Source organism: Zosterops lateralis (genome assembly GCF_965231275.1).
Source record: "Zosterops lateralis genome assembly, chromosome: 20".
Taxonomy (NCBI): domain Eukaryota; kingdom Metazoa; phylum Chordata; class Aves; order Passeriformes; family Zosteropidae; genus Zosterops; species Zosterops lateralis.
The window spans coordinates 5,524,634-5,537,077 of NC_139780.1; the positions used below are offsets into that span (position 1 = coordinate 5,524,634).

Genomic DNA, 12,444 nt, shown 5'->3' on the forward strand with positions numbered 1-12,444 from the left:
GGGGACATGTCTGTGAGCACTTTAATTCCCTGATGTGGAGGAATTTTTGGCCAAATTTAAAGGAGATATGGGAGTAAGATCTCTATCTTCAAAAGACAGTTTTTCTGAAATGATCTCTGTAGTAAGAGCAAACTGTTGAGAGCATCACTGGTTTACTTGTGCTAATAGAAGTCTCTGATTTGCAACATTCAGTTGCCCAGCATTCTTTATGCTTGATGATGGCCTCACAGTGGTTGCTTTGTGGTTTTTTCGCTTCCAGGACTGGTGGAAGGTGGAAGTCAATGACCGTCAGGGATTTGTACCAGCTGCCTATGTGAAAAAACTGGATCCTGCCCAGTCTGCATCCCGAGAGAACCTCCTGGAGGAGCAGGGCAGCATAGCACTGCGACAGGAGCAGATTGACAACCAGTAAGATCTAACTGATGAGATATGACACTGCCAGCGTTAGCTGGCTTGGCCTTTGCTTCACAGATTGCCACCAGCTTAGGTTAATGCTTCTTACACTAGGGAGTAATTGTTGGAGCAAAACAAGGGGCTCCTTTGCCAGAGGCACCAGATTCAGTTGTTTTATTCCTACTCTAGATTTTCGTGTTGCTTTTTCCATTTTTAACCGTTAAACTCATGACACTAGAGCTCAACTTACTGTCTGACTTGAGTATTTTGTGTTTCTTTTGCTGTTGTACCTAACTACTTAAACTTGTTTGTTAGTTATATATATGTCCTAAGCAACTCTTGTATATGTAGTTGTCACTTCTTAATATGTGATCTGCTTTGAAAAGCTTTCTTAAATTTGATTCCGTTAAGTACAGTGCTCTCCCTATACAGGGCTGCCTCTGGAGATGCCCTCCTTTTGAGCTGGGGCCACTTTGCTGCTAGCTCATCGCTTTTTTTCTGAAATGTGGTGCCAATATTTGTTGCCATATTAGGAGCTAAAATGTGTCCCCCCTGTTCTTTTTTTTTTTTTTTTTTTTCAACATTTATAATCTTTTTTAAAAGAGCAACATATCATTGCAAACAGAAAACTGCAAGGCCTCTTGGTAATGACCTTAAAGCACATGGTGGCTGGAGATTAATTCAAGCAAGGGCTGTGGGTGATAGCTGTGAGTGCTGGCTCATCTTATCAAGCCACTTGAAAGCCAAAGCTGAAAGTTTTCTGTATACTCCCATCTGTTTGTGCAGCTACACTGTCGTTCTGTGTGAGGATTTCCTCCCACTCAGTTATGTTGAGTCATCAGTTATTACAGTGCCATGCAATAATTACTAGCCTTAGCTCTTGAATTAAAAAAAATAAATAAAATCACATAAAAAAACCCCACCAACCCTTAACAAAAAAACTTTTTACCAACATGAAGAAAAAATGCTGGAAAATTGTGGCACATTGGTCAGGATTTTAATAATATAATTCCCTTCATGGGTTTGCATGTGGCTTTTAGTAACTAGAACAGGGTGCCTTATTTTAGAGCCAAGGAGAGGGGACCACCTTTTAGTTTCCAATCCCATGGCACAAGAATGAGGAAATTAGGAGACCTTATAGAGAGAGCTCAACTGTACTGCTGAGGTTTCCTTACATGAATTGTACTCTTGGTCTGATTTGCTCTGTTTGCTTCTGAGCAACACCTAATTTTCTCCATTTAAATGTGAACTCTTACTCATCTCCTACCACAGACCAGCCATGGATGGAGCTGCTGCTTTCATTATTTTTGTTAATCTGACTAATTTTTCGCATGCATTTGCTGTGCTCCCTGTCTGTGCAGGACTCTCATTACTAAGGAGGTCGGCAGTGTATCTCTGCGTATGAAACAGGTCGAAGAACTGTGAGTAGGATTAGCCCTTTCCTAAATCATGCTGTCTCCACACTGTCACTGTTCATCCTCCCTTTGCTTCTTTCTTTGGGAATGCTGCTCCAAAGAGACACGAAGGAGGCCATTTCTGCAATGAGGATTAGTTTAGATGAATGTGGTGGTCTGTGTTTCCTCTGTTCCTCACAACCAGCCTCTTTATCTTGCTGGGCACCTCTGTGCTGCTAAATTGGTTCATGTTTATTCCATCATGCTGGTTTTGCTTACCAAAGAGGCTTTAGGGCTATCTAGACTGTTTTCCTTTAAAAGCATCGCCTGCATTTTCTGAGGTGCAGATAGAAATATTAGTTTGTTTATATAAATATATATAAAATACATCTACCAAGTATTGCATCACATCTGAATGTCTTAAGAGTTTGGGAAGGGTGGGGCTGCCATGGTTTGTCATATAAAGTAACATTCATGCTGGGTAGTCAAAAAACATTATTTATATAATGATTATTTCTTCATTTTAACAATAACTAAATTTTGAAACCTGTGTTCATATGTCCTGGAAAAGATAATCAAGTTTGCATCATACTGGTGGAAGTTGCTGGGAAATCCAAAGTCACAGTGTTCATTGGCTCTGCCTGGCTTTTCATAGCAAATATATTTAGTGAAAATTAAAAGTGAAACTTTTACTTAAATTTGTCAAATGTTGCACAGCAATTCTAAAGTTAGGTCTGCTTCTGAAAGAGTTTTGTCCTAGATCCTCTATGAGCTTTACAAGTATTTGATACCTAATGTTGTTCACTGAGGCAAACAGGTGCAGTTAGGGCAGCCTTCAAAACAGTCAGGGTAGGAAGTTTCTATTTAAACCTAATATGCAAGATGCTTAGTTCCTTTCTGCCCACTCTTAAACTACAGTAAGCAGGAAGGCACAAAGTCTCTGCTTCCATGGAAGGAGAGCTGATTTATCAGTTTGGTATATAGAGATTATAGCCCAGGATGTTGAGGATGTTTTTCAGGAGGCTGTCATCTCTGAGCTCTTGGTTAGGAAAATGCTGCAGGATTGAACTCCTCAAGCTGGGAGGTTGTAGCTGCTCAGTGTGTGCCCTTGTGCTTCAGGGTGGGAAATGAAAATATCCCCATTTGAGGCCTCTGCAGATACCTCAGTAGTGTCTGGTATTATTTGATTTCATAACATCAAAAGGAATATACTTAATAATGAAAATCGACTGCTGCTCTTGATCACTGTGGTAGGCCAATGTCCAAACTGATTCAGGACATAAAAAACCCTTCCAGATGCAACTAAAGTGTTTCATCTTCTGGAAGACTCAAAATAAAGTAAGAATGAGTATTAAGAGTGTGATTTTTCTGAATGCAGTTTTTTAAAAAACAGGCATTTTGCCTTGCTAGAGAGATTTGTAATTCAGTATCAGTGACTGCAAAACTGCTCTTGGCTTTTTTCAGCAATAGCTTGGGAAAGGTCTTGTAGGATCATCTGTGTCTGGTTGATTACAACGTGGTTTTAAATGACTGGCTGAACTTAAGAGGTTTATTTGCCTGTGCAGACCAATTCAGACATTTTTGAGGTTTCACTTTGTGTCTGTTCTAATGTAAAGCAGGTGATGTTGAAATTTTCCACAGATATAAAAAGTGTCCATTAAATGAGTTTCATGGATTTCCCAGTTGAATATAGGTGTGTTATCAAAGATACACATCTTGCTTAAACATTCAGCAGATTTTGCACTGGAAAATGGCTAGCGAAGATGTTTATGCCCTAAAGCTTGGAGGCTGGTGGATTTTCATAATCTGATGGCAAACTTGATGTACTCTAGGAAAATACCTCTTGGCAAGTAAGAGCCTATGGAGTCATTCCTGCCCTGCAATGATATTGTGGTTTAAGAGCCTGTCTTAGGCTGTGATTTGGGTTTGCACTTGCACAGTGAGGTGTTGCATGTGGAAGTTCCCATTTTGATGTGCAATCCATGTGGAGGAGAAACATGGACAGTCTTCATTCCCAACTGCACATGAGTAGCTCATCCTGTAGCAGAACAAGGCATAAGTTCTGGGATTCCCCATTTTTGAGAACCCCAGGACTTGGGAAATTCCTGTGATTGGACTCAATTCCATCTGACTGTTCCCTGCTTTCCTTTCCTGCTTGTCCCAGGTATCACTCTCTCCTGGAACTGGGAGAAAAACGTAAAGGAATGTTGGAAAAAAGCTGCAAGAAGTTCATGCTTTTCCGTGAAGCCAATGAGCTCCAGCAGTGGATCAATGAGAAGGAAGCAGCTCTCACCAGTGAGGAAGTGGGTGCTGATCTGGAGCAGGTGGAGGTTCTGCAGAAGAAATTTGATGATTTTCAGAAGGTATGTTGTGATGCTGCATAATGTGTGTGTTAATTTTGGCCTTTCCCGTCAGGCTTTCTGATCATGTATCCATGACAATTCTTCATAGCTGAGTAGGAAACATGGCTTTGATTGGACATAAAAGGTCCATAGAAGGTATATATGAATTTTTTATTTTATTTTGTGAGGATAAAGAATCCCACATTCAAGTGTCTTCAGTTTGATTACATTCCCCAGATTGCTCCATGCTTCCCAGCTCCCAGAGATCTGAAACTCTTTCACTACCTTGCAGTAGAGTCTGCCAAGCTTTGGAGGAATTTCAGTTTGTGTAAAGCATAACCTTCAGTTATGCTGTTCCTATTGAAAGGAAATACGTATTTGGTTTCCATCTGTAGAGTTATTTCCCTGAGATATGGGGTGAAAAAAAAATCTGGCAGCTGGGATTCCCTGGCACAGGCTCTCTGGGAAGTCACTGTGCTTAATTCCTGCTGTTCACACACTGGGCTCTCCTGGTGAGGCACCTTGTTCCACGTGCTTTGCTTGGGTGAATTTTAAGGCTGGGATATTTCCCTGTCCTCTGTAGGATCTCAAAGCCAACGAGTCACGCCTGAAGGATATAAACAAGGTTGCCAAGGACCTGGAGTCAGAAGGGCTGATGGCAGATGAAGTACAAGCAGTACAGCAACAGGTGATCTTTTTCTCTGCCTTAATCTAATCTTAAGAAGCAAAAGATTTTCCTCCTTTCTTATGTCTGTTGTCTTTGTCTGGCATTGCAAGATTCAGGCTGCTCTCTAGTGTGGCCATCCCAAGAAATCCTTTAGAGTTACATTTTTTAATAATGCTAGAACAAATTGCAGCAGCATCTAGAGTTGTTTCCTTTCTTTTTTAGGAATGGAAAGTCTTAACAATAATATTAAAAGTCATGAAGAATTCTTGCATTAACTTTGCTTCATATAAATTTGAAGTTTAGTCTTTATTTATTTGTGGGAAGATAGGTGAGGAATGCTAGGGAAAAAGAGAAATAAAATAGTTCAGTTCTGCATGGAGGGAGTTTGTGGGTATTCCTTTTTGGTTTGCATTTTTTAGGGGTTTTTGACAGCTTTTTACATACTTGTGCTGTAATTTTTATCCTGCGCCAACTAAGTATGAAGCATGTTGGAAAAAACATTCTTTCTGTTAGAAAATAATAAATTGTTTGTCCTGTCTCCTTTGCAGGAAGTCTATGGGATGATGCCCAGGGTAAGTGTTAATTTCTGAGGTGGATGGAGTGGCAATTGTAACAGGTTTGGGATGTACAAGTAGAAGTTCAGCCATAATTGTAGTTCTTTTCATGATGGAACTCACTAATGACCTTGAATGGACATTCAAAGATTATCTTGTCTATGATCCCTTTATTTCCTGAGTGTCTTGCCCCACATCACAGATCTAAGCAAGCAGCACAACCCAGATTGATACAAATACTTGCATGAAAAAATGTATGAACTTTGTTAAGGATTGAACACAGAGATATTTTCAAGACTTTTTTACTGTATTCTGATAGTTTTAGATTCTGCTTCATATTTAAAGCTGTTTCTTCACATTTTCAAACAGGATGAAACTGATTCTAAGACAGCCTCTCCTTGGAAGGTAGGTGTCATTGCATAGTAGCACACAACAAGAAAATAAAACAAAAACTACAGCACATCACCTTTTTTAGACCATTTGCTTCTCCTGTGCTATAGAAATTGTCAACAACCTGGATTTTGTCTATGCTACAAAATTCTGTTTAGTTTTGAGCTTGTACTATGAGGGTGATTCCAGTTCCTGGGCAGTAGATGTTGAATAATCCCTTTTTCACTTTGCATGAGTTCTTTGCTTTCTGCTTGCTACAACAAAAATGTTTTCATTCCTCAAAGTCAAAACCATTTATGTCAATACTCCTTTAGTAAGGAATATGCTGTATCCTATTAGTCATCTCTAGCTCATTTACTCCAATAGTTAGAAGAAGCCTTTCTCCATTCATTAGAGGCTAACAATGGAAGAGCTGTCACCTGCTAAAGCACAAAAATATCTTAAATATTTTTTAAATTATCCAACATTGTGTTTTCACTAGCATTTCATTCCTGTGTTTTATGTCTTGCATCCACCCTGTTATACTTAAAGCTGCTTGTACATCTTTTAAGCTGTGTGAATGTGGGAAAACCAGGTTAGTATGCAATATTTTGACAGAAAATGCAGCCGTGTTGCCAGGAACTGGTGACTTTTAAAGTTGGGTTTTTTCACAAATTATAAACATGTACGTTGAATTCTAAGAGTCTTAAAATAACCTAGCAAACTATGACTAAGATTCTGGGGATTTTTAATTCATGTATTGAATGTTGCCTTGAAATTTCCTCTTCTTTGTCCTCATTAAGATTTATTTGCTTCAATTTACACTAACATGACAGTGTTCACTTGTGAACTCTGCCCTGTAATACTGTAGTTATTACAACCAATTATTCTTAATTGCTTTTGTAATTTACATACATTGTCTTTCTTAGTGGTTTCTATTTGATTTTTAAGGACTTTTTTTTCAGTCTAGTTTTGCTTTTGGTTAGAGTTGACTTCGATGCCATAATTTTTATTTCTACCTTTTCACACAGTCTGCACGTTTGATGGTACACACTGTGGCAACCTTCAACTCAATCAAGGTAATTCCACAATTTTCTCTGACCTGATTAGAAGTTGTGAACATTTTTTACCCTCCTTTTCCATAGTCTTTGTCTTTTATTAAGCTTTATAAACTCTTTTGAATCAATTTATTGAAAGAAGTATTAATATATACAGCATTTGCTTCTCAGGTTACATCACTATCTTATTATATACATAAAGTCAGTTTTACAGCTCAGGAGAAACCCTTCAATTGTTTGGGTTTTGTTTTTTTTTTTTTTTTTAACTAAGCTATGTGAATTTGTGCATTCTTCTGGAGTTAAGCAGAATTTAGTAACCTTCACCTGTAGTGAAAGGCCAGTCACGACTTTTCACTTCCCTCATCCAGGAGCTGAATGAGCGCTGGAGATCCCTGCAGCAGCTGGCAGAGGAGAGGAGCCAGTTGTTGGGCAGTGCCCATGAGGTCCAGAGATTCCACAGGTGAGGAGTGTGTTTGGTCTTGACTCAAATGCTTTGTCTGTCAAGAATTCTAAAATACAGCAGGACCTGTTCTAAACAAATCATATTCAACCTCCAGCTTGTTCACTGGAAGGTGGTCTTTTAATTCTCTTTTTGCCTTTCCTTCCTTCAAATCAGAGATGCTGATGAAACCAAAGAGTGGATAGAGGAGAAGAATCAAGCATTAAATACAGACAACTATGGGCATGACCTGGCCAGTGTTCAGGCTCTGCAGCGCAAACATGAAGGCTTTGAGAGAGACTTGGCAGCTCTGGGAGACAAGGTGAGATTCTGAGGAAGAAAACCCAAAGCTTTCTTTTTATCTACCTGAAATGATTGAACTACAGCCGTTTTCTCTGTCTTCATTGTGTTCATTTCCCTTTCTCTAATCCTAGGTGAATTCTCTTGGTGAAACTGCCCAGCGTCTGATCCAGTCACATCCAGAATCTGCTGAAGATCTCCAAGAAAAATGCACTGAATTGAATCAGGCTTGGAATAGTCTGGGAAAACGTGCTGACCAGCGCAAAGAGAAGCTGGGAGATTCTCATGACCTGCAGCGTTTCCTCAGCGACTTCAGGTAGTGATTATTCCCCCTCTCAATTTGTTTATTATTAGTGAAGTATACATGACTTACTGTTCCACAGGAATATTTCTGTGAAGGGTTCAGAAAAGGACTGTTCTCCCTGTTGTGACTTATTTCAATGGAGAGAGGGAAAAATTCCCTATTACTCTATTTTCACAGGGATCTCATGTCTTGGATTAATGGGATCCGGGGCCTGGTCTCCTCTGATGAACTTGCAAAGGATGTGACTGGAGCTGAAGCACTATTGGAAAGGCATCAGGTATGTGAAAGATAAGTGTTTTGTAAATATCAACAAGTGTTTTTTTTCTGACACTTTCCAATTAGAATTCCAAAAACAGATCAGTTCCAGCTCTGGTTATTGAGCAGCACATCTCTGCCCCTTGCAGGAGCACCGCACAGAAATTGATGCAAGAGCTGGCACTTTCCAGGCATTTGAACAGTTTGGACAACAACTTCTAGCCCATGGACACTATGCCAGTCCAGAGATCAAAGAGAAACTGGATATTCTGGACCAAGAAAGGACAGACCTGGAGAAGGCCTGGGTCCAGCGCAGAATGATGCTGGACCAATGTCTGGAACTACAGGTACTCTACTGCCGTTTGGATAAGAGAAATAATTCCTCTTTTTATTAAAAAGTTTATAATTTCGTGGTGATAACGGTGCTCTTGATCAGTCTTGCTCATGCTTTGGATTTTTTTCTCCCCAGCTGTTTCATCGGGACTGTGAACAAGCTGAAAACTGGATGGCTGCCCGGGAGGCTTTCCTAAATACAGAGGATAAAGGAGACTCCTTAGACAGTGTGGAGGCACTCATCAAGAAGCATGAAGATTTTGATAAAGCAATCAATGTCCAGGTGAGGAGTGTAGCTGAAGTAAGGGGAAAATAGTTTCCTTTTTCTCATGCGAATTATTAGCAAAAGGAGTTCCTGCCATGTATGGCTTCTAAAGTTCAGTTCTGAATATTCAGCCATGTGAAATTTGCTGCAGAAATTTAGAAATAGCTTATGCAGATCAGGATGTATTTTATTGCCTACGGACAGTGTAGAAATAGTGGCAAGTATTTGTGTAACTTTACTGATTTGAAATTACTTTTTCCCTTTATTTGTGGCAGAAAAGGGTTTCCAGTTTCTTGTAGCAGAAAGCTGCCTAAATTTATTGAGAGCTCATACTGCTGAAGTTTTTAGCCCAAAAGATCCTATTTTCTTAAATGCCACAAGTGAAAAGTGTTGTATGTTGAATGCTGCAGTCCTGCAGAAGAGCGACTTCCTTCATAGGGTGCCAGTAATGTAAATTTAAAGAAGATAAAAAGGCTTGTTCTATTCCAGACATTGCTCATCATCATTCGACTTTAGAGAACTACAGTTCTAATTTGTGGTTTCTGGTTTGAATAGGAAGAGAAAATTGCTGTCCTGCAGTCCTTTGCTGACCAGCTGATTGCTGCAGATCATTATGCCAAGGGAGTCATCGCCAACAGACGCAACGAGGTCCTGGACAGGTCAGTGCTGCCCTGGGAGGAGAAGGCAGATGACTGGAAATCCTCTTTAGGGATGCTCTGTAGCTGTTGAAGGTGATGCCTCATGTGGCTCTAGTGTTGTGTTCATTGTATGTGTCAAATTACTGCAGGTGGCTTCGTCTGAAAGCCCAAATGATTGAGAAGAGGTCGAAGCTGGGAGAGTCTCAAACCCTCCAGCAGTTCAGTCGTGATGTGGATGAAATAGAAGCCTGGATCAGTGAAAAGCTCCAGACTGCAAGTGATGAGTCCTATAAGGATCCCACAAATATCCAGGTGAATGTGGTTCTTGGCAGAAAAATCAGAATATAATTGTTAACTTTGCAAGGCCTCCTCTGGTTTGAAAATCCATACTCAGGAATTCTTGTTCAGAGATGGCAGAACAGTGCGTCATGTAGGACATTTTCTCCTTTTAACAAGGAGAAAATGGAAGTGACATTATGCATGAAAGGAGACCCAAAATAGGACTAGGTTAGTAATTATTCATGCCTATAATTAATTATTTGTGCATATAATTAATAAGATATGTGGTATCTGCAGCAGAAAGTTTCCTAAAGAAACCCAAGTGGCTGTTCTGTCTCTCTCCCAGCATCTAGACAATAATATAAGGAAAGGGAATCCTTGGGTCTCAACTCTTTAACATTATAAAATGTGAAATCTCATTTATTTTTCAGTATTAAGGAATAAAGTTGCCTCTTATGTTTTAATTCTGGTTTATGAAGTAGTATAAATGCACTGAACTACTTCTCTTAATCTGTTTTATAGCTTTCCAAACTGCTGGTAAGTAGTTTGGACTAGCCCTGGTATGTGAATTTATTTTCTCTGTATAAACTTCTGTGTAAGCCCAAGCTCTGGTTGCTGCTCCATCCATCAGTTCATGCAATCTCTTTGTTTTCTGTTAGTTCTTGACCTCCATCCAGGTACAGCTGTTGATCCTCGTCCTATGGGTGTGGCTTTTTTGTTAATTCCTATTCAGCATCATTTATTTATGTATTTGTTTTGCAGGTGTTCTGCATGATCTGTTTAATTTATGCCCCGTTAATGATGTAGGTTAGGCCTTTTTAGGAGTTAGCCCGTAGGAAAATGTGGTTCTATCCCCCTTTTTCAGAAATTTGGCTGTTTGATCATCACTTGTGATGATTGAACACAGGGCATTATGCCAAATCCATGGGCTTGTGTTTGTAGAATCAAATGCTGGAGATGGAGGATTCAGTAATGATTGACTTTGATTGGCTTAGTTCTTGCAATAGCATAGAAGGGAATAAAACAGAAAGAACACTCCAGAAAAAGAGATGTACCAGATGGAAAGCTGACAGCACTTCTAAGAATCCAAGGAGTGGAGTAAAATGAGGATATGTGGAGGGAGAAGATAGAACAAAGAAAGGGGAAGCTAGCAAGTAAGGAATCAAAGAATAATTTGTCACTTCTGAGTGTGGTACATTAAAATTCTATTTTTTTAGTTGGAAAAAAAATTATATTAAACTAGAAAGGCTTGTTGGCAATTTGTTTTCATGGTAATTATATGGAGATATGCAATTGGCAGCTTTTAAATTGAATTTTTCAAATTGGTAGATCTAGCTTTGAAGGGTACGCTTTTATAATCTCAGGATTTGGGATTTACAGTTCCCAAAGTGAAGCAGTTCATGCAGAATTTCTCATACCAGCACTATAGTATTTTTCCTTTTTTTTTTTTTTTTTTTTTTTTTTTTTAATCTAACATTTCCTTTCATTCCATTCTCTAGGACACTCTCTACCCATGTCCAATGTCACTAGCATTTCCAATTTATACTTGCAAATTCTGTCTTGTCACTTTTGTTCTGTTGTCATATTCCTGGTGGGTGGATGGATCATGGATACATGAGAGCTGCACACTCCTTCCTACACCAAGGCTCCTGTTGTTCTCATGGTGCTCTCAACTTGGCAGAGAAAAATTAATACCAAATAATTCAGTTATGTTTTTATAGAACTTTTTGGCTTTTAATTCAGTATTTTTATATCTATATAATGGGACTGTGTATGACTAATAGCACAAAGGTGCAGAAAGCAGATAAGCTGGAACAGTGATTTCTATTAATTACCTATAGATTAGGAAGGGAAGTAGGAATTTATGCAATTACTGTAGGAGTAGAAAGGATGATCTACTCTACTCAGGATATGTGTAATTGCTTTTCAAAGGGGTGCATTGAAAACTAGGAATCTTTACTGCAGTGGCAGCTCAGCTCAGTGCAAGGAATTTTGCATTGGCACCTGTGAAATGCAGAACATGCTGCCAGAATTGTGTGTATCAGCTCACCCACAGTTTTCCCAGGCCAGAACTTGGTGGTTACTCAGGTAATCAGAGTAACCACTGGGGCAAACAGTAAATACCCTACCCTGAGAGAAAATTCTTCAGCTCAGTCTGTCCACAAAGCTGACTAGAAGCCCATGAGAACAATGGAGGAGCCCTTTGTGCAGTGCCTGATGGTGTTGGGTTTGTCCTTGCAGAGCAAACACCAGAAGCACCAGGCCTTTGAAGCCGAGCTCCACGCCAATGCCGACCGCATCCGCGGCGTCATCGACATGGGCAACTCCCTCATCGAGAGGGGTGCCTGTGCCGGCAGCGAGGACGCCGTCAAGGTGGGCACCTTCAGGACTTGCTTTGCTTTGTTTTGAGCTGCGTTCGGGTAACTGAGGCAGGACACTGTCCCTCTAGAACAAATCTTGCTTTATAGAAGCTTTTCTATTTCAGCTAGACAGTGTAGATCAGGTCAATCATTCTGCTTCAGACTCAAGGAGGATAAATTTTCTGATCTGAGGTGTAACTGGGCAGCATGAAATAGTGACTCTAACTTGCATATCTGGAATCAGCAGCCAAACTTTCACTATGTTCTAGTTTTGCATTTATCAGAACTTTTTTCATGTTTCATTTACTTATCTTTACCACTTTCTGACAGGCACGCCTGGCTGCCCTCGCCGACCAGTGGCAATTCCTGGTACAGAAATCAGCAGAGAAGAGTCAGAAACTGAAAGAAGCTAATAAGCAACAGAATTTCAATACTGGAATCAAGGACTTTGACTTTTGGCTTTCAGAGGTAATAAGATGGCAATTAATTACTTG

At 39.8% G+C, this 12,444-nt stretch overlaps 1 protein-coding gene across 4 annotated transcripts in view; it reads left to right on the top strand.

Moving 5' to 3' along the window:
• SPTAN1 (spectrin alpha, non-erythrocytic 1) overlaps positions 1-12,444 on the top strand; it is a 46,267-nt gene that overhangs the window by 21,635 nt on the left and 12,188 nt on the right. For 3 of the 4 annotated variants that reach the window (XM_083876158.1, XM_083876156.1, XM_083876157.1), the window contains exons 22-38: positions 260-408; positions 1,755-1,814; positions 3,952-4,150; positions 4,713-4,817; positions 5,345-5,368; positions 5,720-5,755; positions 6,751-6,798; positions 7,146-7,237; positions 7,394-7,538; positions 7,651-7,832; positions 7,998-8,097; positions 8,225-8,422; positions 8,545-8,691; positions 9,229-9,332; positions 9,461-9,623; positions 11,832-11,963; positions 12,281-12,418. In XM_083876158.1, coding sequence (XP_083732284.1) covers positions 260-408; positions 1,755-1,814; positions 3,952-4,150; positions 4,713-4,817; positions 5,345-5,368; positions 5,720-5,755; positions 6,751-6,798; positions 7,146-7,237; positions 7,394-7,538; positions 7,651-7,832; positions 7,998-8,097; positions 8,225-8,422; positions 8,545-8,691; positions 9,229-9,332; positions 9,461-9,623; positions 11,832-11,963; positions 12,281-12,418 — 2,022 coding nt within the window. The remainder of the gene's footprint in view (positions 1-259; positions 409-1,754; positions 1,815-3,951; positions 4,151-4,712; positions 4,818-5,344; positions 5,369-5,719; positions 5,756-6,750; positions 6,799-7,145; positions 7,238-7,393; positions 7,539-7,650; positions 7,833-7,997; positions 8,098-8,224; positions 8,423-8,544; positions 8,692-9,228; positions 9,333-9,460; positions 9,624-11,831; positions 11,964-12,280; positions 12,419-12,444) is intronic. The other variant, XM_083876159.1, reaches the window with a different exon arrangement.